At 41.7% G+C, this 25953-nt stretch overlaps 1 protein-coding gene across 1 annotated transcript in view; it reads right to left on the bottom strand.

The window, feature by feature from the left end:
• Nucleotides 1-25953, bottom strand: part of Nrp1 (neuropilin 1) — a 146617-nt gene that overhangs the window by 50995 nt on the left and 69669 nt on the right. Inside the window, 2 exon segments of the mRNA XM_032887401.1 lie at nucleotides 20768-20934; nucleotides 23015-23170. Of these exon segments, the coding sequence (XP_032743292.1) occupies nucleotides 20768-20934; nucleotides 23015-23170 (323 nt within the window).

Below are 25953 nucleotides of genomic sequence, written 5' to 3'. Positions count from 1 at the left end.
TTTATGCATATAAGCAAACATTCTACCAGATAAGCTGTGTCCCATTCCAGAACAAAATTTTAATAGGAATTAATACTATAGATTAACAATGGTGATCATATCAACTTTCAATTAACAAATAAATGTTTATTCAACACATTTAAAACAAATTTAATGCCTATCTTGATAGCTGGCATTAGTCATTCTTTTCAGAAGGGAAGGGACCTTCTAGTGAATTCTCCATTCTTCCTTTTCATTTTGAGCACAGGTTTCCAGAACCAAGCTTGCCAATGCCTATAATACTTGGCAAGTAAAATAAAAGATAGCAAATTGAACTGAATTTCAGATGAAGAGGGGAAAAAGTGATACTAACTCAAAAACTTAAAAAGAAAATCCCTACAAGATTTGTGCTTTCGGAACACTCACACCTGCAAGTTAATGGGCTCGAGACACCGAGACTTCAAGGGTCTCAAAATGCTCTCAGAACACTGAGGCTTTACTGACCATCCACTGAGTTATTCAAGAGTCACGCACATCCACTTGCCAGCTGAACGATCCTTAGGACCTGGACATCCAAGGGAGCGCAGCACGGCTCTGCTCTCCATGTCGCACAAGAGGCTCTTCAGTCTGGGAATGATTAAACTCTCAAGTGTCCAATTGCAGCTTGAGTTGATTTGAAATCACTTTAGAACTCTATTCCCTGGATATACTTTCAGATAGACAGACAGACACGGTGTCTCCTGTGGTCTGGCTTCCTTTAAACTGTGTAGTGGAGACTAATCTTCGGCTTTTTGTTCTTTTGCCTCCACCTCCCCAGTGCTGGGACTATAAGCATTTGCCACCATACCTGTTTTATGGGGTTCTGGGATGGAACCCAGGCTTTTGTGTATACTAGCAAACACTCTACCAGTCAGACACATCCCCAGCCCTGATATTTTAAAGTTCTAAGGGAGAGCTAGTTACTAGGCAGGAAAGAAAGGGTCACTCAGAAGATTCCCAGGTACCAGGGAATCAGCTAACTTTCAGGAAGGAGCCTGGGGCAAAGACAAGCAATTCCTCAGTAGGAAAATGTCCCTAGAACACAAGCATGAATCACATGAAAAGGAAATGTTATTTTCTTTCCCAACAGCAATGAAACATACCAGCAACTTCCCCTGTAATTGCATAAAGTTTCCTGCCGGGTTTAAACTCTGTGGGCTCCTCTTATATACCACACTGGCATATTTGAAATTCCGTTTCATTTTTCTTCCTAACATCGCTGCCACTGGTTTTACTAAAGATGGATGATAACTTCAGAGAACCTAGGCCTAGACCACTGAGACCAAGAGAGGATGCTGTGTAGATCTCAATGAGAGCCTCCCTTGAGCTGTGGACTCAGCATTAACGCTGGGCTCATCTGCCTACTAGCTCTTTCTCTCCAAGTGCCTAGGGGAATTCTGCTAATTATGACAATGGTCCCAGTCTACTTTCATGTCTATTATTTAATTACAGCAAAATACTTATAACCTAATTAAAATATTTGTAATTTCTAACAGAAGATTATTTTGATTATTTATCTTGACATGTAAAAATAATTGTGTTATAATAGAAAATAAAACCAACTCTCTCTTTCTCTTTCTCCCTCCCTCCTTCCTTTACCCTCTTCATCCCCTTCTATTCTCCCTTCTTCCTTCTGAACACGAGTGACCGACCATTCCTTCTTTTTAGCCTGGTGGATTAGCTGGGCACTTCTCTCTGGTAAGTTCATCACCCAGTTCATTGAGCTCATCACCTGTGTTCTTTTAGTTCCATTTAGTCATTTGTGATTTCTCTGGAAAAATATTTATCTTTCTGTATAGATGCCTAGTGAAGATTTCATTAACAGTAGTAGATTCAAGAAGGAATGAAACTTCCATAAGATATCATGAATGGGACAATGCAATATACACACAACAAAAACACACACACATACATGCACACATACACACACATATACGTTTTATAGTTATAAAAATAAGGTCATCCAACCCTGTGATCAATAACTTGTCATTTCCTCCTGTTTTATGGATATATCTCCTTGCCAAGAATATTTTTCTTTCCTTCCTTCCTATCTTCCTTTCTTCCTCCCTTTTCCCTTTCTCTTTCTTTCTTCCTTTCTTTCTTTCTTTCTTTCTTTCTTTCTTTCTTTCTTTCTTTCTTCCTTTCTTCTTCCTTTCTCTCTCTCTTTTTCTTCCTCCCTCTCTTTCTTCCTTCTCCCTCCCTCCTTCCCTTCCTTCTTCCTTCCTTTATCTCTCTTTTTTCTTTCTTTCTTTCTTTCTTTCTTTCTTTCTTTCTTTCTTTCTTTCTTTCTTTCATAGTTTCTGTGATGTTTAGGCTGACCCACTACTTAACCAAAACTGGTCTGGAACTCTCAGGCTTCTCTTGGTTTAGACTCCTGAGTGACAGGCATGTGCCATCACACCTAACTTCATCACCCTTTTTAAGGGCATCACCCTGTACTGGTGGATTTATGTCCAGCTACTTTTGAGTACCTTCAGGTACTGGACTTTATGTAATAATCATGACTCAATCAGGAGACATCCTACTGCTAGAGAGGTGTGTTCAATAGACTTGGACGAATAGCAAAACTGTGGCAACCTCAGATGTGCACATTCAGCCCCAGAAAGGTCTAACACACACAGTATGAGACAGAAAAGAAAAGTTGCAAACAATGTTATCAGGGGACCAGGAAGGGTGGGGGGAGGGAAGACATTTCACAGCTGACTGTGATGTCTCAATGAGTAGCAAAGATTCCATAGTAGGATTCTGCAAGTAGACAGGAAGAGAAAGGGGGCGGGACACATAGGAAGAGCAGAATTGACCATGAAGAAATGTAAAGAAGAAACAGCAGGCACCAAACAGCCAGCTACGCTTTTCACACTATAGCAGACACTGTTGGTCTGAAGTGCGTGGATTCTGACGAACACTAGATTTTCATAACCGGAAGGCAGTGGTCAGCAGCTGTGGAGACAATGTAGAATCTCCAGATCCATCCTCGTCCAGGTTTGGACTTTTTGCTTTCACCCACCTTCTATTCCAGGACACAGAAATAGTACACTTAAGACAAACAGCAGGAATAGCAGAGAAGCCAGCACTGCTCAGGGAAGCTCTCCACAGTGCACCCCTCTGTGTTCTGGAGAGTTCCTTTCCTGCATGTTCTTTCCCTACAGATATCCAGGCTCACAGGCACTGTGATCAGGTAATATGCTCCCTAAACTCACACAGCTTCGCTTCTCTCACTGTCTTCTGATTTTTAGAGAGTCCTTACTTTCTGAGTTTTAGAGAGTATCCTCACTTTCTAGCTGTCATATTCTTGCCTGGAAGATGAATGTGTTTTCAGGTCTGAGTTTGGGGGAGTTCTGTGATGAGGGATGGTGGGGAGGGATATGGAGCGGGGGTAGGCACATGTACCACTGAACATCAAAATGGTTTTCTCAGCTCGTTGAGCACTTCCCACTGGGGGTATGACACACATCAACATCTGGAAAGTATCCAGTGGTATGTATGCTCTCTGCAGAAGTCCGTCAGGCTTTGGAGTTCTGGTGGCGGCTTCCTGAGCCAGTTTGCACAGCTCAATGAATATAAGTGACAGTAAGACACTGTTTCCAACACTGATATAAAATTCTAAGACTCTAGATTATCTCTCCATATCTTATTTTCAAACAAAGAGCTATCAGGCAGGAACGAAGAAACCTCTAGCTTTTCATTTTAGGCATGGGATAGGGAACATGGTTGGTCCTACTGCTGGGGACCTGGGTTCCTTACTTGCTCTTTCTGTTCAGGTATCTGCAAGAATAAACACTTTACAGCCAAAGGCATTGTCTTCACAATAACAGGAAACACATTCCCCAGATAAAGAGAGGCAAGGAAAAGTCCACATTTTACTGAGGATCACTGGAGGACGAAGCAGCATTTCTCAGCATCGTATAGTAAATCACACGGCTCGCAGCCTCTGAGCCATGAAACCCATGCCGCTGCTTGCCGTGACTGCGCACAACCGGCCATTGGTAATGCAATGTGGAAAACCTCATTTCCAAAATGAAAATCTGCCTTGCTCAATAAAATACGGCCCCGTGAGTGAGCATTGGCAAGGGAGCATTTATCAGCTTTTAATGCTCCCCTGGCAGGCCAGCACAACAGCCTGAGAAAATAAAGGACAAAGAGCTGAGGTCTGATTAAAAACCGGAAAGTCTGCTTGTGAGGGGAAGACAGGGCAGACTTTCTTCAGAACATCTCTGATGACTCAAGGCTGTTTAATTCATCAGTTGATACTAAAGCTAAAGAAAATATTTTTAAGTAATTGTCTCATTTCCTTAGATAAAACACATGTTTTCTGACCTAGCCAGGCATGTAGACCTCAGCTATTCTAGTCTGAGTGGGGCTGATTCACGGCATCTGACCATTGTCTGCTTGAAACTCAGGATCTCTGGCTTTTTATAGATGCTTATCAGAACACAGCCATCTAAGGTTAATAACGTAATCCTCGGATAGTTAATAACATAATTCTCCATCTATATTATTTTGTCACGATTATTGTCTTACATAGAAAAAATGCTGATAATTAAATTTGTTCTTTTTAATAGAAAATCTTCATTGCAGCTTCTGCATTTAGGGTATTTCATTTAAGGACTAAAACAATGTGTTACCTCCTTCAAGCCACCTATCAAACAAGGAAAGTTTTATGGACAAATAAACTGACAAAGTGACATATTTCCTTGTCCAGAGCCACCCTGTGTGGCCCATGATGCCCCATGCTGCTCCTCAAGCTTTGAGGCAGCAAAAATATGATCCAACAGCCTTTCTTTGGAAATTAAATATTCTGTGCAGTTATGGGAAATATGAGGCCATCTGTGGCTACCTTGTTGATTAGTTTAAACTGAACAGAGGGCTACTGGAAGAGTTTACTTTGAATATTCTCATATGGTGGAAAAATAAACTGATAGTTATGGATTTTTTTTAAAGTTCAAGACAAAGAAGTTGCGTCTAATTTCTGGACTCTCTTCTATTTTCGTGTTAATCTGCAACCATTAGCAACCAGTTTAAAAAGAAAAATTTAATTCTGAGGTAGTCTTTGACAAACAAGCAGTTCCAGTTGGTTCATGAGAAAGAAGCAAAAGGAATAGCAAAATCTCACCCAGTTGCCTACCAGAGATTAATATTGCTCTTCTGTTTTTTATCTCTTGGCAGACTTCACTCAGGGAACAAGGGTGACTTTCTTCTTCAGACTCCAACACACCACACACACACACACACACACACACACACACACACACACACAGGCATACACCATACATAGACATGTGAATTCATACACACAGACATAGATGTCACACACATAGGTACATATATACATAGACACACACCACACACAGTGGTATATAGATACACACGTAGACACACATACCACATAATGAAGCACACACCATTCATACAGACACATAGACATACCACACATAGATACACACACTGGACCCACTCTCCTTTGTGGGCCTTTGTGAAATGTAGGAATCTAGAGACGAGGCAGCTGATAGTAACAGAGACAAGGGCAGCCTCACTGTGATTTAACTCTTAGCACCATACACTGCGCTGCTGAATTATTTTTCTCTGCCCCTGGGATACCAGGCATTCCCAGGAAGGAGAGAAGCACTCCCTGAGATTCTGCTTTTGTGCCTTTGAGCCAGTAACACTTGCCTCCATCTTATGAGAAGCTTTATGTCTACACTAGAAACAAAGCACTTTGAGAAAACACTAGACTAATGGTGTGCAGCTCTCCCCAGGTCCCCTCTGCTGTTCAGATGCCACATTGGCTCCTCAAACATTGAGGACAGGTCATCAGGCAGCTTGAACCTGTGCAGGGCATCCTACCCTGAAAAGAAGGCAGTGGCTGGCAGTTACTTATTTACAGTGCAAGTAAATGTTCGGTTATGTCTGCATGTTTGTTGTGAGGGTTAAAAGAAGGGAAAGTTACAAGATGTTTGTCCTGCAATTGTTTGTCCTGCAATAAGAGAGAGAAAAGCCAAGTAAACAACAACAAAAATCTGAGTACAGAGTATACAGGCTTCACTGAACTGCTCAGCAGATTCTGGGGCTTAGGAAAATCAGGAGGTTATGGGTAGTGATGTCATGGCCAAAGGCAGAGACCTGGGAAGTGGTTGTGTAGCTTTGACAAGAAAGAACAACCTGGCTAAACAACTCAATTAACCAATTCCAGTTCAAGCTTTGATTTCTTCCTCTCTTTAACAGGAAACAGTTACTTCTCATGTTATTAGGAGGACTATTTGAGGACATATAATACATACCCCTACACCAGGGCCATTAAATTGTGAAGATATGTTTTGTATTTGGGGTGTGTGTGTATGTGTATGTGTGTGTGTGTGTGTGTGTGTGTGTGGTGTGTGTGTGCAAATTGTGACTTCTCTGAAGGAGTGAGTCTTCTACAGTTTTATTCATCTGCTAATCCTTAGCAGATGGCACCAGTGTTCCCTGTGTTTAAATCAACACTGTTCTAAGTCTACCATGGTTGGCAAGATCTGAAACCCCTTTCTTCCAAACAAAAGGCAATTGTGTGATATTAAAGTCGACAAGAAAGTGTCTAGGCCACTAGCCGTAGGGTGGAATGCGGTTACTCTTATCCTCATATTTTGCACTGTGACTATAACAACTCTCCACAAGCTTTCCGGTCCTTTTGAAAGGCTGCTACTTAAAGCTTGAGTGCCATTGAGTCTTCTTGGTTGGGTCCACCCTGTATGGAGTGGTCCTTGTTATTCATTTCTCAAATGGCCTCTCATGAACTTAGAGTCTCTTCTTCTGGAAGTTAGCTAAATGGGCAGCAGAGATGCAATAGCTCTTCCACTGTATCTACACAGACTCAAAAACTTGGTCCCGGCCACCCACATTCCTGTTAAGAAGCAAAGACAAGCCTGAAACCCTATGGTGTTTATGTTTGAGCTGGGGCTGGAACTCCCTCATAGCTTTCTTATACTTTGGCAAAAGCAACATCAAAACCTCTGCACCACCGAAAGCCATAAGGTTCACCTAATTTTCAATCTGTAAGGTATCATTGTGGGGCTACAAAAATCAGGCAGACTTCAGGCAGAAGCAGATCTAAGCTGAATCCAAGGTATATCAAAAAACACAGACAGACAGACAGACACAGACATACACACAGATACACACACACACTCTCCTTCCAAGTTTCCTGACAATTTAAAAAGATTTCAAACTCAAACAATCAAGAAGAGATTAAATACAGAGAAGGAATCTTTCTGTTTAAAATGCTTTTCTGGGGCTAGGAACATGACTTGGTCAATGAAATAATGCTGTGCAAGCATAAGGACCTGAGTTTGACTGCCCAAAGCCCACAGAAAGAGCTGTTACAATGGCACACACTTATTACCTCAGCACAGGGAAGGGAGATACAGAAGGATCTCTGTAGCTCACTGGTCAGCCAGTTTAACCTATTTAGTGAGTTCTAGGTCTGTGAGACACTGTCTGAAACACAAGGTGAGAAGCTCTTAAGGAATGACACTTGAGGATATCCTTTGGCCTCTACATGTGTGCACGCATAAGTGCACACCTGTCTATACACATACGTGTCACCCCTTCCCCCAATACAACGTAGTTGTTCTATTCTGCCCATATGAGTCTTTTTGCTACATTGGGATGATTCCTAAGTGACCGGAGATAAGCAATTATAGTCAGCAGCTGCCTGTCCCACAGTCAATTATGCTTTTAATTTCTCCTTTGCCTAAAATCTTGGTTTAGAAAACAAATGGGGTATGGGGGAAATTTCTGGAAACTAAAGGCTTGCAGGTGGGAGTAATGGCCTCCATCAGTCATTTGCCCTATACACTCTGACAGCTTCCTTTCACACGTTTTTCCATGTACTTCTTCACTGATGTAGGTGGGCCTCTCTCAGTAATGAGAGTTTCATGTGCTGATGGAGTGGCTGTGAGTTCAGGTGTCGAGAAAACTCCTTCACTTGGCATAAAACATCCTTCCAGGAGCTGACAGAATCACTGAACCTGAGGTTAGAATGAATGTGGCCCAGAGACAAGCCAGAAGAGAAGGATCAGGCTGCTTGGTGCCAACTGTCACAAATTGTGTGCAGTCTCTGGAGGAAAGACCATCGTTCTATGTTTTGTTTTGTTTGTTAGCCTGAGGCAGGGTTTGGCTAAGTAGCCCTGCCTGTCTTCCTACTTGAGGCTTCTTCCCCTAGAGCCCTAGCATTACTGGCATGGGTCACTACCCTCAGCCCAATCATTTTGAGGACAGATAAATGAGGCTATGACTGCATTTCCCTGCTAGAAACCTTACTAACTCATTGCTATACTGATTCTTTTCCTGAGAATCATTTATAAAGGGGATGATTAAGGCTTTCTAAAGCACATTTTCAAAGAATGACTAAGACTTGTGACTAGAACTCATAGTGGATGAGCTGAACAAAACACAGGCTGTGGCAGAGAAAGAGCATCAACTGGGACCTGCCTGAATGGAGTCCGCAATGGAGACAAAGAAGGAGGCATATTCCAGAGAGCTGCCATTGTCGGCTTCACTCCAAAGCAAGGGACAAAGTGGCAACACAGCACTCTGAGACCCACATGCCTCCTTCACAGTCCAAATGCAATCCTCTCACACAACTGCAAATTATTTCCATGTTTCAAGAAAAAAATCCAGATTGCTAATTTCAAGCATTTGAGCCCAGGTCACATAATGCAAACAATAAATATGCCTGGTTTGTTAAACCACAGGACACGAGCACAGACTTCATGCAGGAGTATTGTGCTGTTTGTCCCTTTCCTACCTCAGCTGGGAGTCTCTGACATACCAGAACAGTGACTGGCATTCATCCACTGGACCCATTCTAGTGTGTGTGTGTGTGTGTGTGTGTGTGTGTGTGTGTACATGCATACACACTTGCATGTGTGTGTGGAAGTTTGAGGCTAATATGTATCTTCCTCAATCTCTTTTTCACCTTAGTTTTGAGACATTGTCTTTCTCACCTATTTGGCTGGGTTAACAGGTCAAAAGACCTTCCTGTCCTCTCCTCCCCATCATGGAGATTCTAGGTACATACTGTCACTCTGACTTTTTCTGTGGGTCCTGGGAATCAAACTTAGTTCCCCATGCTTGTGTGGAAAGCAGTTTCCTGGCTGAGTTATGGTTGGACACTTCAACCATATGCTTGGCAATGATAAGAGGTCACCTGTCTGATGCAGGTAGTCAGGCTGCAAGGGATGTAAACACATAAGAAGGAGTGGAGGAGGCACTTCTTGGCAGAGACACAGAGCTAAAAATGCTTTGGAATGCTTCAAAGAACCTAGCAGGTTTTCTGATCAGGGAGAATTCAATTACATGGTAGTTATACTCTGAGATGCAAAGTTAAAGGATTATAGCACATCACTCCGCATGATCTTAATTAAAATGCCAGAAATTAAAAAGAAATGGAATGATGATTCTTAATCTGTATGATTTGTGTCTGATAAAAGACTTTAATTGAGATGAATCTAAAATGAGAAACACAAACACCCTAAATCTAGACATTTTGTAGGAAGTGACTTAGAAACCAGATTTTTATGTAAACTGTTCTGGAAAGCAGAAGTGTTTCCCTCTAAGAGAGCTAGGCTACTGCATTGTGAAGTTGACAAGGGTAGCTGAGTTTCCAGGTGTAATCATGCATTCCTGTCTCATATTCCCAGCCAGACATAGAACATCCAGCAGAAGTCTTGAAAAATGATCTTCATGGATATTGCACTAAATGAGATTTGTCTACTTAATAGCCAGTTAATCTTAGAGAAAACATACTAAACACACAAAAATGTACTGTCTGCCTTCCTTCTCTTCTATGTCATATGCACCTATGTGTATGCATATTTTACATGTGTACAAGTATACAAGATTTTTTAAAATATGTTGGATAACTGCTAAATAAATTATTTCATTATGGTATGGATGCCTTCCAAATAAATAATTATGCCAATATAAATGCATGCAGTCATTGGAAACATGCTAAACTATAGGAATAATATAATATTTACACTATGAAATATCGATTGAAATTAGCAACACCTAGTCTGGATTTTAAAAAATACTTAAAAAGTTTAAGTTATTATAGATGATGATTAAAATTGTCAACTTGACAATAGAATCGCCTAGGAGAAGACAAAGCTCTGAGGATGTCTGTGAGGGAGTTTCTAGGTTAGGCAGACTGAAGGAGTAGATCCTGCCCAAACTGTGGGTGGCACCATTCCATCAAATGGGTTCTGGACTGTAGGAAAAGGAGAAAGCTAAGCATCAGCATCATCTCTTTCTCTGCTTCCTGACTGTGGATACAATGTGACACACCATCTCTCTGCTTCCTGACTGTGGATACAATGTGACACACCATCTCTCTGCTTCCTGACTGTGGATACAATGTGACACACCATATCTCTGCTTCCTGACTGTGGATACAATGTGATACACCATCTCTCTGCTTCCTGACTGTGGATACAATGTGACACACCATCTCTCTGCTTCCTGACTGTGGATACAATGTGACACACCATCTCTCTGCTTCCTGACTGTGGATACAATGTGACAATTGTGTGTCTCCTATCCTTGCAGTCATTCCATCTCCATTATGGTGAATTATACCCCCAAACTGTGAGCCAAAATAAAGCCTCTTCCCTTGAGCTACTTACATCAGGTGGTGTCACAGGGATGAGAAAAGCAACTGACACACCACACGGAGTCATGAGTTCCGTTGTGGATCTTTGATTAGAATGGATTTTCTGGGAAATGTTTAAATAAGCACCAAATTTAGCTCACCACATCCATACTTGCTTTGTTAAAATTAGGAACTTAAAAAGTTATCTCTTTTCTTTTTCCTATAAGCTCCACAAGCTTCTTAATATAGCAAAAGGATTCAACACGATTTCACATTTCTTATGATTTCCTCACTTTTCATTATCCTGAGTATTTCCCAGTAGAAATTTGGTATTTAATTCCCAGAGACTCTCAAACTGAAGGCCCTGCTTAAGTTCTTTCTCCTGTAGCTAGGAGGCTAGCTGGGTCTGGTCTTTCTCTAGTCTAAGGTGGGATTTACTGGCTTTCACAGTATGTAAACACTTCAAGTCTAGAAGCCAGAGACAGCCAATGTTCTTCTTCAGGAAGCTGATGTGCTCAGGAGTGAACATGGCTTTTGTTCAAGGAGAGACGAGACTGGGTTTTGGTCAAACTTTAAGGTGGAAGCAGACTGTGGAAGTAGGTAAGCTGAGCCTTGCAGAAACTTTCTACAGGACTGGAGACACATAAGATGCAAATACATGGCCTTCTTCTTGTCATCATGAACTGTATGTCCCTGTAAACTAGCTCAGAAGAATCAAGGGGAACAGACCCACCACAAGCAGAGTTTCAGCATGAATTCCTCAGATGAGCTTTGTGGTTGAAGCAGCCCAAACAATTACTTGATCTAAGGGGAAAAAAACTTTCTTAATGGAAAAAAAATTAGCTGCATGCTGCCTCACGCCATTATCAATAGTGTTTAAAATGAGTTCCAGCTACGCTCCAACATACTTATATTTTCATCTCAGGCAAGCTCAGAGCACTACCCGATCAAGTACATTTATTTTTAATAGAATCATGGAATCTTAAATGCTTGAAAGGCCCAGAGAAGCTGTCTCATCCAATCACCTACCCCCTGAAGAACAGTATCGATAGCCCTCCCAGGCTTGCTAAAAGAATGAAAGGGCTTGTTTATTCTCTTTGCTAGATCCATAAAATGTAGTCAGAAGTTTAAAGCATTAGAATTGTAAGGAAAATAAAACTTTGCTGGAATGAAGGCTTTGTTCTCCTGACACAAGGCAATTAGAAAAATGTCGTAAATGCATTTTTAACCCCTTGAGGAAAAGAGAAAAAAATTAAAGCACAAGACACATGCACAAGTGCACATGTGATTATTCTTAGTCATAATGTGTGAAATTAGTCTCGAATGCCTACTCTCGTCAACTGCTGGAAATACAAAAGCATAATGTATTTTATTACTATTGGGATATACAAAGCATTTTAAAATTTAATGTACTTTTCTCTCTTTATTGGAACCTAGAGTTGAATGAGATTAGATGGCTAAGGGAGGGGAGAGAAAGGGTGAAGAAAGGAAATAACCCATCGATGCATGTACGTTTGTGTGTAAATGCATACAGGCACAGGTATTTGGGTGTACGTGTGTGTTTAGGTATGCTCACATGTGTACATGTATTTTGTACACATATATGTTTGAGTGTGCTTGTATATGGAAGGTGTGTGTACTTGTGTATGCATACACTCACTTGAATATCAGTCTCTTTTCAGGTCAAGCAACCCAAATTACTCTTTTGATATTGACCAAAATTTTCATGATGTAGAGCTTTTCAGTGATATATTAACCAAGAGGTGTTGCATCTCCATCCATATCTAAGCCTGGGTGCAAGGGTGCAAACCTCTCTCCCATCAATGAAGAAGGTATCTGTAGATATGCTAGAAGTTTCAACCTAGGGGTTCTTCCCAGTTCTGAAGAACATATTTGGTTTTGCTCTGGGGTTTCCAAACTACAATATGAAAGTTATTTAAAGCTTAAGAATGAGTGTGTTACATTACACGCGGCATAAATGTAGCCGTTGCTCCTAAATGCTGACATTAACACACGCTGTAAAAGGTACAATAATTACCACTGGGACAGAAATCAACAAACCTCACCAAAGGAATTTCCTAAAACTGCTATCATAAAATCTGTGCACATTATGGATTTCATTAACATTTTACTCCCGGAGGATTCCCAACTGTATAATAACAGAAGTTCTTTAAATTTTCAGTACTGCAGACAGGAACAGTTTTTCACCCAAAACAGATGTGAAACCATCAGCCGTCCCTTCTCATTGGTCCACAGATTTGGTGCTGGCTGGTAACTGAGAGCACTTAATGGGCTGTCATTTAGGTAACCAATATAAAAATGTAGTATTATTTCCCATGAAAAGATAAATTAATAAATAATAGACAGGTGTTGTAACCTCTGTTCCCTACTCTGGAATATGTTGGAAGTTAAAAGACAACAACAATAAACTTTTTGATTGACATACTTCAGGAGACCTAAAATATGTCTGTGTGTAACATTTCACATGTGCAGGAGAGCTAATTTCATTCTCATTTTGCTAAGATTTTTGTCACTATGACGGACAATTTCATCCTGTGTTTCTCTTCCTCAGACTCATTCTTTTTTTTTCCCCCTCAGACTCATTCTTAGCTCTGAATTTTTAGTGTGATTGCATAGTGATCTAAAATAACATCTGTATTTATTTAGCTAAAAACACTTCACTATAAAAAACTAAAAATAGAGAAACTTAAGATAAACAACAAAGGGAATAGAGATATGATTTTTCCCGAATAGGGTAAACAAATGTATGTATATTTTTGGAAAACTAAAGAAACCAGACCCCAGTTTAAAGAGCATCAAGCATCTAGTAACTTCAGACACACACACACACACACACACACACACACACACACACACACACACACACAAACACCGTCTCAAACCCCAGTAGCAAACCACTTGCCATTCAGAAGCCGATCCATCTTATGATTTAACACCTGAGTTCAGAATACTGTGAGTAACCAACCTCTTGATGGTTATTTTTTGGGGGTAGGGGAAGGCTGGGCATGAAAAAAGTGAACATCTACACAAATGCTTTTTTTAGTCAGAACTATTGTGTGGGAAGGCACATGACCCGCTTGGGCACTGCTCATCAGCCTGCAAATCACAGAGAAGTCTCTATGCCTACAACCTACCTATTCCACACAGTTTGAGCCCTGCCCACACTAAGAAATTTCTTCACATATCAGTCCTATGTCAAAGTTGTAGCTTCTGCAGTAATGAATCTAGTTAATAAACACCACCTTCCAACCAGTAACTAAGCAGTGGCCAGTTGGGATTCAAAGTGCTATTATTCCTCAGGAATAATACACGCTCTACACAGCTTACTAAGAGCTGAGTAGTAACAAGGGTGTCAACGTTCTGATTTGCTGCATGGTCTTGCAAATCTCTGGACCTTTAGGCCGGGGCAAACAAAAGGAAATGATGTTACCACCAATTTTTGGTCCTATGCTTCGACTTGAGATGTCCTAGGAAGGAGAAGTAATCTCTCCTAGGTTGTGACTGCGAATGGTGAATGTAGGTTTCAAAAAGGACACTGTCGTTTCAATAACGAGAAGGCAAAGCTGCACTTACCCTTTCAGGACAGTTCTAAATGAACAACAGCAGGCCTTTCAACATTATTTGCAAACATTATTCATGCTCTCTAGGGGGCGTTGACATGAAATACCCATTAGCAAAGTCATTTGTTTGATTTCTAAAACAGAATTAGTCGGTCAACTTAACCAAAATTATTCAAACCATATTGGTAACTTCTATGGGACAAAACAGTCAGTGAAAATATTGAAACAATTAATGTTACATGAATTCCTGTTTACCCACAATCGTATCCACACCCTGAAACTCTAAAATGAATGCATCTCTATTTATGACCTTCAAATGACCTGTAATATTAAAGGCCAAAGTCTGAGAGGCAATTTTAGGAAATGTGGTTCAGGGGACAGGAGCTTCTGCAACAATGAGCTCCTGGATTTTGGCCTGAACACAGCCTAAGTATCAGACCTGCGCAAAACACTGGTCTGTACAGGAAGCAGAAGACAGAGTAAGTTCATACTAAAGGAATTTGCCAAGACTCATCTGGCAGAATATTTTAAAGAAAATTTTATATACCTTCCAGGTAAACATTTAGAGTACTAACGTTAGTTGCAACACACATACATACATACACACACACACACACACACACACACACACACACACACACACACACACACACGACCACACACTGAACTGAACACCTGTACTTTCCTAATTTGGCTAAGACTATATTTTACAAGCATCATTCCACATTTGGGAAACCTAGTGAGCTATTTCTGTCAGTTCTCTAGTTACAGATTTATAAAGTATCATTTTATTGTAATTTCAGCCATTTGCTAGTGATCTGAATGAGTCAATGCACCCCCTAGAGTGTCTGGTTTATAAACACAGAATGTTTACAGTCAGAATAACCCTGCTGTATACACATTCTGGATTAGTCAATTTGGCAGATGGAAGAGATCATGAAGAAAGCATTACAGATTGTAAACCCAAAAGATGCTGGCAATTTCTCGAAAACTTGAAAATGGTTCCAAATGAGATACTTGCTCCATACTTAACACCTGAGAACAAAGGATCAGTCCAGAAAGTACAAAGGGAAAGAAAATGCTGTCTAAAATTTGTTAACACGAATAGCTATCTATGTCTTTATGATAAATCACGTCAGCTTCTAACTTTCAATTTGGGGATACTCTCAAGGTTGCAAGCAAGGGCTTCCAATCAAATACTTTGAACTGAATAAGCAAGTATTTTTTTCTACCTAAAAGATGATTAAAATGTATATTAATGTTGATTGCCAGGTGAAACCTTTATTTCATTTGGTCCTTGAAAGGATCCAACTAGTTTTGTCTTCTCTTAAAGACAATTCAATTCTTGTGTGTATATGGTGTGTGTGTGTGTAGAGGTCAGAGATGAAGCATGGGTCTGTCCTCCTTGCTTTTTGAGACAGGATCTCTCATTTACCTGGAGTTCTCCAAATGGGCTAGACTGAGAGAACAGCCAACCCCAGGGATCCTCCTATTTTCTCCTCATCAATGCTGGGATTACAGTCAACTTCCATTATAGAAGGCTGTTTTATATAGATTCAAGGTGGAACTTAGGACCTCATGCTTGCACAGCTATCTGCCCAGTCCCTGTCCCACGCTTCAAGTTTTCTCAGATTCCAATACCAGCAAGTTATAACTGACTACTGTTTTCCTAGAGGCACATTCAGGTGTGAATTATCCACACTAGGGCTAACTTACCAAACAACAAAATGTGGCTATGAAGTCAACTGTTTTCTGCTCCTTTGGAGTACTCAGAGCCATAAATAAGCTGTTTCAAATTTTCTTTTTCCACAAAAGACAATGCCCTCCCATTTGGAGAAAAATGAAGTTTCAGCCTGAGTTGATTTATCAAATAATTCTATTTCTAAAGTCACTGGGGGGTGGTGGCAATCGATTATTCCCTGGTGCCATTTTTATTTATCAGGGATCAGCAGAGTTCATCTTCCACCCAGCCTTGTGTCTCTTGCTGTAACGTTTATTTTTTATTTTTTTTTATCTCCTGGCATTTTAATCAGGGAAAGTCACAGTTGTTTTGAGGAAAATGCTCCCAAGAGCTTTAATTAAAGCTGGAAGGATAAATCTGTTTACAGTGTGGTGAACACCATCATTAATAAAACATTGGAATAATTAACAAATTAAATTCTGCTTTGTGTGTGAATGGTTATGGTTGGGATCTATGAGACTATGTTTCTTGAACAAACACAACCTGATATGTACTTTGTATGGAAGAAAAGAAAAACAAGCCCGTGTTTCCTTGAGATTCTTAGTGCTTGGCTGGTGGTGCCTCCGTGACTAAAGGCCATGTCACTCTTTTGTAGGGAAAGAACCGTATTTCCATGAGTCTAAGGTTAGGCTCTAATGATGCACACAAAAATAAGGATTTTGTTTGCACCACAGATACAATGAGAGGAAGACTATACTCAATAAGATAAGCACCCTAGAATACATACCACAAGATGGAGTGTTCTGGGGAAAAAAGTGAGCAAATCTTGTAGTGTGCTCAACTGTGTTCACTGACAAGAGGTTTTTGTGAAGTGGCCTTGAGCAGGGTGTGGCTATTGGAGAGCCTTCCAGTCAGGACTTCCCTTCTTGTTCCGTCTAACCAGGCGGCTCCTTGTCTTGTTTTGAAGCTTCCTGCAGACAACGGATCTCAAAGGAAGCGCCAGTGTAGACGTTCATATCCATGGCTAACGATGTATTGTTGTTTTTTTAAAAAAAATGTTACTTGGTAATTTCCTAGAGAAAACAATGGGAACTGAAGGCTGTTCCTGTGTTTAAGGAAAGCCAGTTTCCAATGTTGCTTTATTAACTTAACACATGCAAGTATTTGTTCTAGTTGTTGCTACAGCAACGTGTTTTGTGGGGGCATATATTTCATGCAAAATGGGATAAAGCTGAAAATCAAGACAAATGTCATCTGCATAATCATGTGCATAAAAATAGAAGTGTACGTGTGCACCGCCGTGTGTGCTATGCTGAGTGATTAGCAGCGCCTGCCTCGGCCCTTCATCTGAATTACGCTGTACTTGTTGGTTAATTTATAAAACATCTATCTGATGAAAACAACCAGCAAACCTCTTCCAAGAAGCTTCAGAAAAGCTGGAAGCACATGAAATTATTCATAATTAGGTGATGGGTGGATGATAACTGCTCCTGCTGGGAACACAGATATAAGGGTGTAAATGAGCGCTGAGGGCCAAGGGAAAAGGAGGACCATTTTACCTCAATGTGAAAGAGAAGCTCAGCTTCCGTGATAGTCACCTTTCATAGTCACTGAGGGGCAAAGTCCCTACACATAGCCAGCAACAGCATCTTCACTGAGAGGGAAGGAGAGGAGAATAGAGTCTGATGCTCATGAGAGTGACCCTGGTGTATGAAGCAGAATGAATAAAAAAGTCACTACATTTGGTGACGTTAAGAAGCAGGTGGATCTGGGAGCCCAGCATACTTTGTTTCCAAGTCCAGGATCCCACCTATGTCCTTGACTACTTGCTGATTTTCCTCAGTCTCATTGTCTCTGCTTTTAAAATGAAGGTGTTTCAGTTCTTTCCAGGGTTAGGAGATTGGATCAAATCTATGCCCAGTTGGAACTGGGGATGTAGCTAATTGAAAGGGTGTGTTTGCCTAGCATTTAAGAAGCCTTGATTGAGTTCCATCTCCAGCACCACTTAAAGCCAGTTGTTCTGATCCATATCCATAATTCCAGCATTCAGGAGGGGTGGGATAAGGGGTTTGGAAGTTCAAGGTCATCCTCAGGTATATAGGGAACTGAAGGGCATCTTGGTCTATGTGAGGCTCTACCTCTAAAAGAAAAGTGTCTACAAGCTGTTAAGTGGCCAGGACAGCTCAGAGGCAAACAATGAGAAGGGGCTTATGAGAGATGCCACTCTCATTAGTACATTCACTGAATACAGTTTGCCCCTTCCCCTATGCAGAGGTGGGCTAAGTGTGATTGGATGACAAAGCGTTGACAGTGGGACATAAACTGCTTGTACAAAAGCTTGGGCAATTGTCCTGAGTATTCTTCCTCTTCTGCCTTCCAGACAGAGACATTTCAGAGACCAGCTATCCCTTTCAACCTGGTATATAAAGGTCTGCCTCCTGCCCCCAGGCAGTTCAGTGGTGGAGGAATGTAAGTAGAATGGTTATTGCCATGCTTCTCCTGACCACACTATCCCACCAGAGAAAGGTTTGGATGGCATTCTTCTGTGGCTAACTCAGATTGCACCTAGTGAAATGGTATAAGATTCCATCCCATTGACAAGTGCTTTAGGAATGCCAATTTTGACTCTGTATTTCTGCCAATGAAGAACTGGCTTATGCAGAAGAATTGCAACTATGGCAGTTTCAGAACCCCTGCAGGACCACAGGGTCCCCATTATTGAGTAAAGTCTGTGTTACCCAGAATAGAAGTGCATTAACATGCGGACATGCTTAGCACTGCAAAAATGCAAGCTTCTCCCAGAGCTGTGTCTGTCATTCACAAGGAACTGCTTTGGGTTTGGAGACATGGAAAGACAAGCTACCATGAACAAATTAACTTCACCTCTGGCTTCATCTAGAGCAGGCATCAGCAATCCTGAGTGAGACCTCATCTTTTCCCATCCTCTCCACATGGCTCAGTGTTATCATTCAGAGGTTAGCATGAGTTCACTCTCCTGGAATGGGCTCTTTCACTTTAAGTGTACGTTAAACTAATATTGACCTTTGCAAAGTAAAATAGAATCCTGTATTTGTGCTCAAATGACTGAAACTTCAATGGACATAAAGAAGGAAGATAAACTATCTCAGCTTTCTTCTTGCATAGAGACTCTCTCTGGGAGTCAGTCACTTCTATATATCAGGCAATAAATGAAAGACAGGCTCTGTCTACTCTTAGGCCAATTGATTGGCATATAAGAAGAATTTTCACATGCACATGCTTTATTAAACAATGGTGCAGACTACATGAAACCAAGCACAGGGCCTTGGGTAGTGGTGTGATGGTTAATCATGATTGCCAGTGTGATGGGATTTAGAACCACAAAGGAAACAAATATTAGGACATATCTTTGAGGGATTTTCTAAATTAGGTTAATTGAGGTGAGAAGACATACCCTAAAAGTAGACAGCATGGTCCTGAACTGCATAAAAGAGAGAAAGTGAGCTGAGGACCAGCATTCAGCTTTCTCTGCTTCCTGATACAATGTGACTAGCTGCCTCTTGCTCAGGCTGCCACATCTTCTCTTCCACGATTTCTCACCTGAAACCATGAGCCAAAATAGACCCTTTCTCCCTTAAGTTGCTTTTTTAGGATATTGTGTTGCAATAAGAAGACAAATAAACAATACAGGTGGAGACATCCAGAAGTCAAGATTGCACAAGGGTAGGTATTCAGTATGGTACCAGGGATGACTCCTGGAGAATAGAAAACCTGGGGGATGAGGACCATTGGCTATATGTGGCTGTAGTAAGGAAGAATCTAGAAGCCTAGTAAAAGCAGAAGCAACAGAATCATTAATGAAGATGTACATATGTGGATTCCATATTTGTCCATAAACGCAAGGTATCAGATGCTCTCAATTAGCTACACAGAATCATGTATATTTTGCATGTTCTACTCCAATCAAACAAACAAACCTCAATCTTATAGACAAAGATCTCAAACACACTATAGACAAAATTCCTATATTTCATCAATGAAATAATGTATCAACCTAGGACTTGAATGTGTAGTTGGTGGGGGAAAACTCAGATCTAGTTCCAATGAAATAGGGTATCTATTCAAACTCTGGAAAGAGCAGTAAACAGGACTCGAGAAGAAAAGAATGTTTTCTCAGGGTCACCTGAGCTGGATCTGTTTCTTTGTATGTGAGCATGATCATTTTGCATAGGCTGAATTCAGGGCCCCTTCCCCTACTCACATGTGGGTGTTTGACCTAGCACCCATTTCTTTTCTTTCTTTCTTTTTTTTTTTTTATTTATTAACTTGAGTATTTCTTATATACATTTCGAGTGTTATTCCCTTTCCCGGTTTCCGGGCAAACATCCCCCTCCCCCCTCCCCTTCTTTATGGGTGTTCCCTTCCCCATCCTCCCTCCCTTGCCACCCTCCCCCCAACAATCTAGTTCACTGGGGGTTCAGTCTTAGCAGGACCCAGGGCTTCCCCTTCCACTGGTGCTCTTACTAGGATATTCATTGCTACCTATGAGGTCAGAGTCCAGGGTCAGTCCATGTATAGTCTTTAGGTAGTAGCTTAGTCCCTGGAAGCTCTGGTTGCTTGGCATTGTTGTACATATAGGGTCTCAAGCCCCTTCAAGCTCTTCCAGTTCTTTCTCTGATTCCTTCAACGGGGGTCCTATTCTCAATTCAGTGGTTTGCTGCTGGCATTCGCCTCTGTGTTTGCTATATTCTGGCTGTGTCTCTCGGGAGAGATCTACATCCGGCTCCTGTCGGCCTGCACTTCTTCTAGCACCCATTTCTATTTGAAAGCCTTTCCAGGTGCCTCATATGTCTCAGCTATGCCTAGCCTTGTGCCACCTACCTGGATCCACTCCCTGTAGGAGTCCTCTCCTGGTGTCCACCCGTTTTCAGGGTAGTTCAGGCGGGAGCGCTCAACAGACCAGTTGGTACCATACTGGGAAGATGCAGTGATCTGGTCAGAATGGATCTCTCCAGATTCCATGCCCAGAGCCTCCATACACTTGAAATCTGCAGACAAAATATGGAAGACTGAAGACACATCTTAAATTTAATGTGGGAAACTAAAGAGTTTACTCATGGCCTGGGGAGATGGTTAAGGAAGTGTTAGGATCTGCATTTGATCCTCTCAGCACCCAAGTAAAAGGCATGTGGGCCTGTGATCTCAGCATTGGGAGCCAGATCCCTGGGGCTTGCTGGCTAACCAGTCTAACCAGTCCATATGCTCCTGACTCACTGAGAGATTCTGTCTCAAAACATAAGGGGACAGTGATTGAGAAAGATACACAGCTTTATGTAAACCTCAGGCCTACATACATATAAGTGCACATGTGCAGGGGGAGAGGGAGAGAGAGAGAGGGAGGGAGAAAAAGGAGGAAGAGAAGGAGGAGGAGAGAAAAGGGAAGGAGGAGGGAGGGAAGGAGGGGGGAGGAGGAGAGAGAGAGAGAGAGAGGAGAGGCTTCTTTAGGCGAGCTTCTAGAGTTCATTAACTAAGTCTGACAAAATATGCCAACGTGGGATTACCAGAACATGGCATCTATAATTATGTTTTCCTGAATGTGAATATTTAAAAACAAGATTATGAATGTCAGCACAGTTATTATTATTAACTTTCCTATGTGGGCTAAGGTTGACAACAATGCTATTTGAAGTGGAGGGATGTGGTATGGTTGATAGAGTGCTTGTTCATCGTGGTCTCCCCACATGGGTCTCATGCTGGCCCTTTGTAATCTGATGAGGTGGGGCATACCACCTGTAATCCCTGCATACTAAGGGTAGAGACAGAAGGACCAGGAATCTATGAGGGTGTCCCTAGCTGAGACTCCTAGTAGCAGGGGATAGGGAGACTGACGTGGTCTCCTCCTGTAGCCAGGTAGGACTTCCAGTAGAGGGGGGAGGACATAAACTCACCCACAGAACCTTCAATCCAAAATTTGTTCTGCCTACAAGATGCACGGGGATAAAGATTGAGCAGAGATTGAGGGAATGGCCAACCAATGACTGACCAAAATTGAGACCCATCCCATGGGAGACAGCCAGCCCAACACTATAAATGATACTCTGTTATGCTTGCAAACAGAAACCTAGCATAACTGTCTCTTGAGAGGCTTCCATTCAGCAGCAGATGGAATCAGATGCAGAGAACCACAGTCAAACATCAGGCAGAGCTCTGGGAGTCTTATGGGGGATGAGATTGAGGGAGCTGGAGGAGTCAAGGATACAAAAAGACTCACAGAATCAACTAACGTGGGACCATAGGGGCTCACAGAGACTAAACCACCAACCAAAACCATGCAGGAGCTGGACTTCAGCCCCCTACACATTTGTAGCAGATGTGCAGCTTGGTCTTCATGTGGGTCTCCTAACAATTGAGCAGGGAGGCTATCTCTGATTCTGTTGCCTGCCATTGGCTCCCCTTCCCCTAGCTGGTCAGGCCTCAGTGGAAGAGGAAGTCCTTGGACATGGTATGACTTGGTGTCTCAGAGAAGGCTAATACCCAAGGGGAGTTTCCCTTTCTATGAGAAGGAGACAGGGTAATGAGGGAGTAATGTGTGAGGGTGGGACTGGGAGGAAGGCAGGGGGGCTGAGATTGGGTTGTAAAGTGAATAAATAAATTAATAAAAAGAAACATAAAAGAATAATATCAAAAATGTAAAAAATAAATTCTGCGTTTACACATCCTACTTTTACTTTATAAGAAAATGGTAGTGAGTCCCCTGGGGTCTCCCATAGTCAACTGCCCTTGTGTGTGACTGCTCTATGTCCTAGCTACAGCCTGTGGTTCCTGATACCTGTGCCTTTGAGGTGCCAGGGAGGCCTCCAGGTCACCCCTCATTGTTTCCATGCAGTGTGCAGTCATTTTCCACTTCCCTAACTACAGAGGCTCACACATAATTTTATGGAGGAAATACACCGAATGATTTTTTTTTCCAATTGACACACACTTTTTTTCTTTTAGAGAGTGAGAAAAATCAAACACTGGGCACCACAGTTCACAGAACGTTTCTTTAGTGTTCTGTGTGGCCTCAGGTGTGTGAGAAATAATGGGTAGTGTTTACTATAGGGCTTTGTGAGATGAACAAATACAGACCTTCAGAGATGCTGCTCTGCAGCACGCTGTAGTTGGCTGAGAAACCTTCCTTTGCTATTGCGCTGTCAGTGTAGAAGACCATGGATAGAATGCCTGAAGAGGAGCGGATCCGGCCAGGAGTTTTCTGCCCACAGTAACGCCCAATGTGAGGGCCAACTGGAAAAGTAGAAGTACAGAGAATGTTAGATTTCCTCTACAGCAGATGCAAAAATAACCACTCAGAAGGACAAGTCTCCACAGAACACAAGGATTGCTGTCACCTAAGCTGAGTGTCCTCTGGTTAACTGAAGGATAGTGAATATATTGGATGAATCTGTGCATAGGATTTGGGAAGATGCTCAGAGGGGCATTCTCAGGACAATCATATTCCCCAACCAGCATTAATGTTCTTAGGAATGGAACAGGCTGGGGAGATGGTTCAGTGCAACAATGATGAGAGTTTAAATCCCCAGCATATACATATGAAGCAAGCATAGTAGCTCAGTGGTAATCCCAGAGCACAGTAGGTAGAGGCAGAGCTCTCCGAAACAAGTTGATGAGTGAACTCTGTATTTCATGCCAGATTCTCCCTCAGAAAATGAAGTGAAGATCAATAGACACCTAGATGGGAGCTTCTGTCATCCACATGACCTCTACACACATGTGCCTGTTCACACATGTGCACTCACATCACACATATTCACATACATGAGAAAATATACAACAACAACAACACACACACATACACGTGAGGTTGCCCTCTGGCCTCCACACAAGTATGCTGACATGTGGATACACATAGAGCTTGCTTCAGTTGAAAAGAATGCAATCCAAGTCATCTGGTGCTACCTTGGTGTTCACCTTCAATCTAAGCTGTTTCTACAGATCAGCAGAAAAGATTCCAGTTAGGCAAGGTCCAGGTATCTCACTACTCCTTTACCCAGAGGACAGCCTGAAGACACTTATTGTCCCAACAAGTATCCAGGGCCACACAACCTCAATTTTCTTCTTTTCACTATGTAGCCTTGGATTCTAAATCACTCATATCACACACCTACACAAAATACCCTCCATGGCTGTGCACAACAACTGATAGACAATTCTAACTATTCAAGACTTAGAGACTATAAACAGGAGGTTTTATATATGATAATAAGTCACAATTAAAATGAATGGAAAATGTGTTTTTATGATTTCTGTTTTTAACTCTTCCAAACCCAAGAGTCGGAATTGTACTACACTATATTTAATGGCCAAGAAATGGCCCACAGTAACTACTTGTACCCAGCAGGAGATATGTTTGCCTTAGGCCATGAATGGCCCAACACTGACTAATTTGTGTTAAAGTCAAATTCTGATTTGGCTTGGTATAGCTGGACTTCTACTAAAATGTTTTAGCTCAACCTTGGCAATGAGTCACTTAGTGCAGAAGCCCCCAGCAGCTAAGGGACCTCTCCACTGATCTGTTCAGATCAACAAAACAAAAAAGTAGTCATTTTTCTCTCGTACTTTTTTTTATCTCACATATGGTAAAAATATACCAGATGGCTTGAATTTTGAAGGACAGTCTGGTGTAGACCATTTTCCCTTCTCAGAAAACCATTGTTCTATGTGCTTGACTGCTCCATTTAAGGATCCCAGGAACTGAACTTTTTCCTGTTCCCTAGGGTGTAGGGACAGGTCTTCAAAAGGGACATGGGTCTCCAAGGGCCATGCCTGTAACCTGTGCAGAAGGTAGCTGATGAGGGTAACAGACTCAAATATCATTGCAAATGTGAAGCCCACAAGAGCTGGTCTTCCCGAAGCCCCAAGAACCACTGACTTTGTAAGTGGAAAGCCAATCTGAAAACTTTGTATTTTATTGTATGTAGACCCTTGGCTGACAGATTTCAGTTTGATCAATCCTCTTAAACAAAACAAAAACTAACCGAGGTGCTGCATATATTTCAGTTTATTTTTGTTGCTGTCTTTGAGAAAGGGTTTAATGTATGTTCTAGAATGGTCTCAAACTGGCCACATAGCTGACAATGACTTTGACCTTATGATCTTCTGTTTTCACCATTAGATTCACAGGAGTGCTCCACTATGCCCAGTAATAGGCAGATTGAATCCAGGGCTTCATTTGATAAGGCAAACAAATCTCCCAATTGAGCTTAGTGGCCAGCTTTAGCGTAATACTCTTTTTATATACATGAATCAAGGGCTTTGTGTATGCTAGGTAAGCACTCTACCCATGAATCCTCAGTCCTCGGCCCACTGTGCATTACTTTGAATATGTGATCACTCGATGTGTTCAAAGTCATCAACTCGACTAAATTCAAAGGCTGTTCTTTCTGCCATCACCCCTCACTCTAGAAACTTGGTGTGTAATGTGGTTTACCATGAGGAAAACACAAGGGTATCCTAGGAGGGAGGGTGATAATGATCCTTTAAAGAGCACCACACTGCTCAATAGCTTTGAATGTTGCAAAGAGAATTTTGTTACAGTTGCTTTGGAAAATGGAACTCTTAGTTTCACTCCTTTTCAGCTTACTCTTGGCCTGGATTTCTTCTGCAAGTGCTAGCTCTTTGCCAGGCTTTCTTCATCCTGGATGTGAGGCTCTGCCACTAATTCAACAATTCTTTTCTTGACCAAGGAGCTCTAGGTTGTCCATAATGTATGCACAAAAACATCTTGCTGGAGCCAAGAACTCAGTTCTTCCCTTGCCTGGGTAAGAATCCCATTTTGGTCTGCAGTTATAAATGGGAGGCTTAGTGTCCATTCATCCTCTCCTCATGGTTCCCACTCATTTAAATTCCATTAGTGTGGTTTCATAATCTTTTTCTTTAGTCTGTGGGCAAACTTTTACAGTCCTAATCCTTGGGGTTGTTCCTTGATCACCACAGCCCCTGACCTTCCCGACCAACACTGGCGAGGGAAGCACTGACAGCCATCCCCCTCTTCCCTATCACCCCATTCC

This window comes from Rattus rattus, chromosome 17 (assembly GCF_011064425.1).
Source record: "Rattus rattus isolate New Zealand chromosome 17, Rrattus_CSIRO_v1, whole genome shotgun sequence".
NCBI lineage: Eukaryota > Metazoa > Chordata > Mammalia > Rodentia > Muridae > Rattus > Rattus rattus.
Note: the sequence above shows the minus strand (reverse complement) of the source record. Positions and strands in the feature narration are given on the sequence as shown.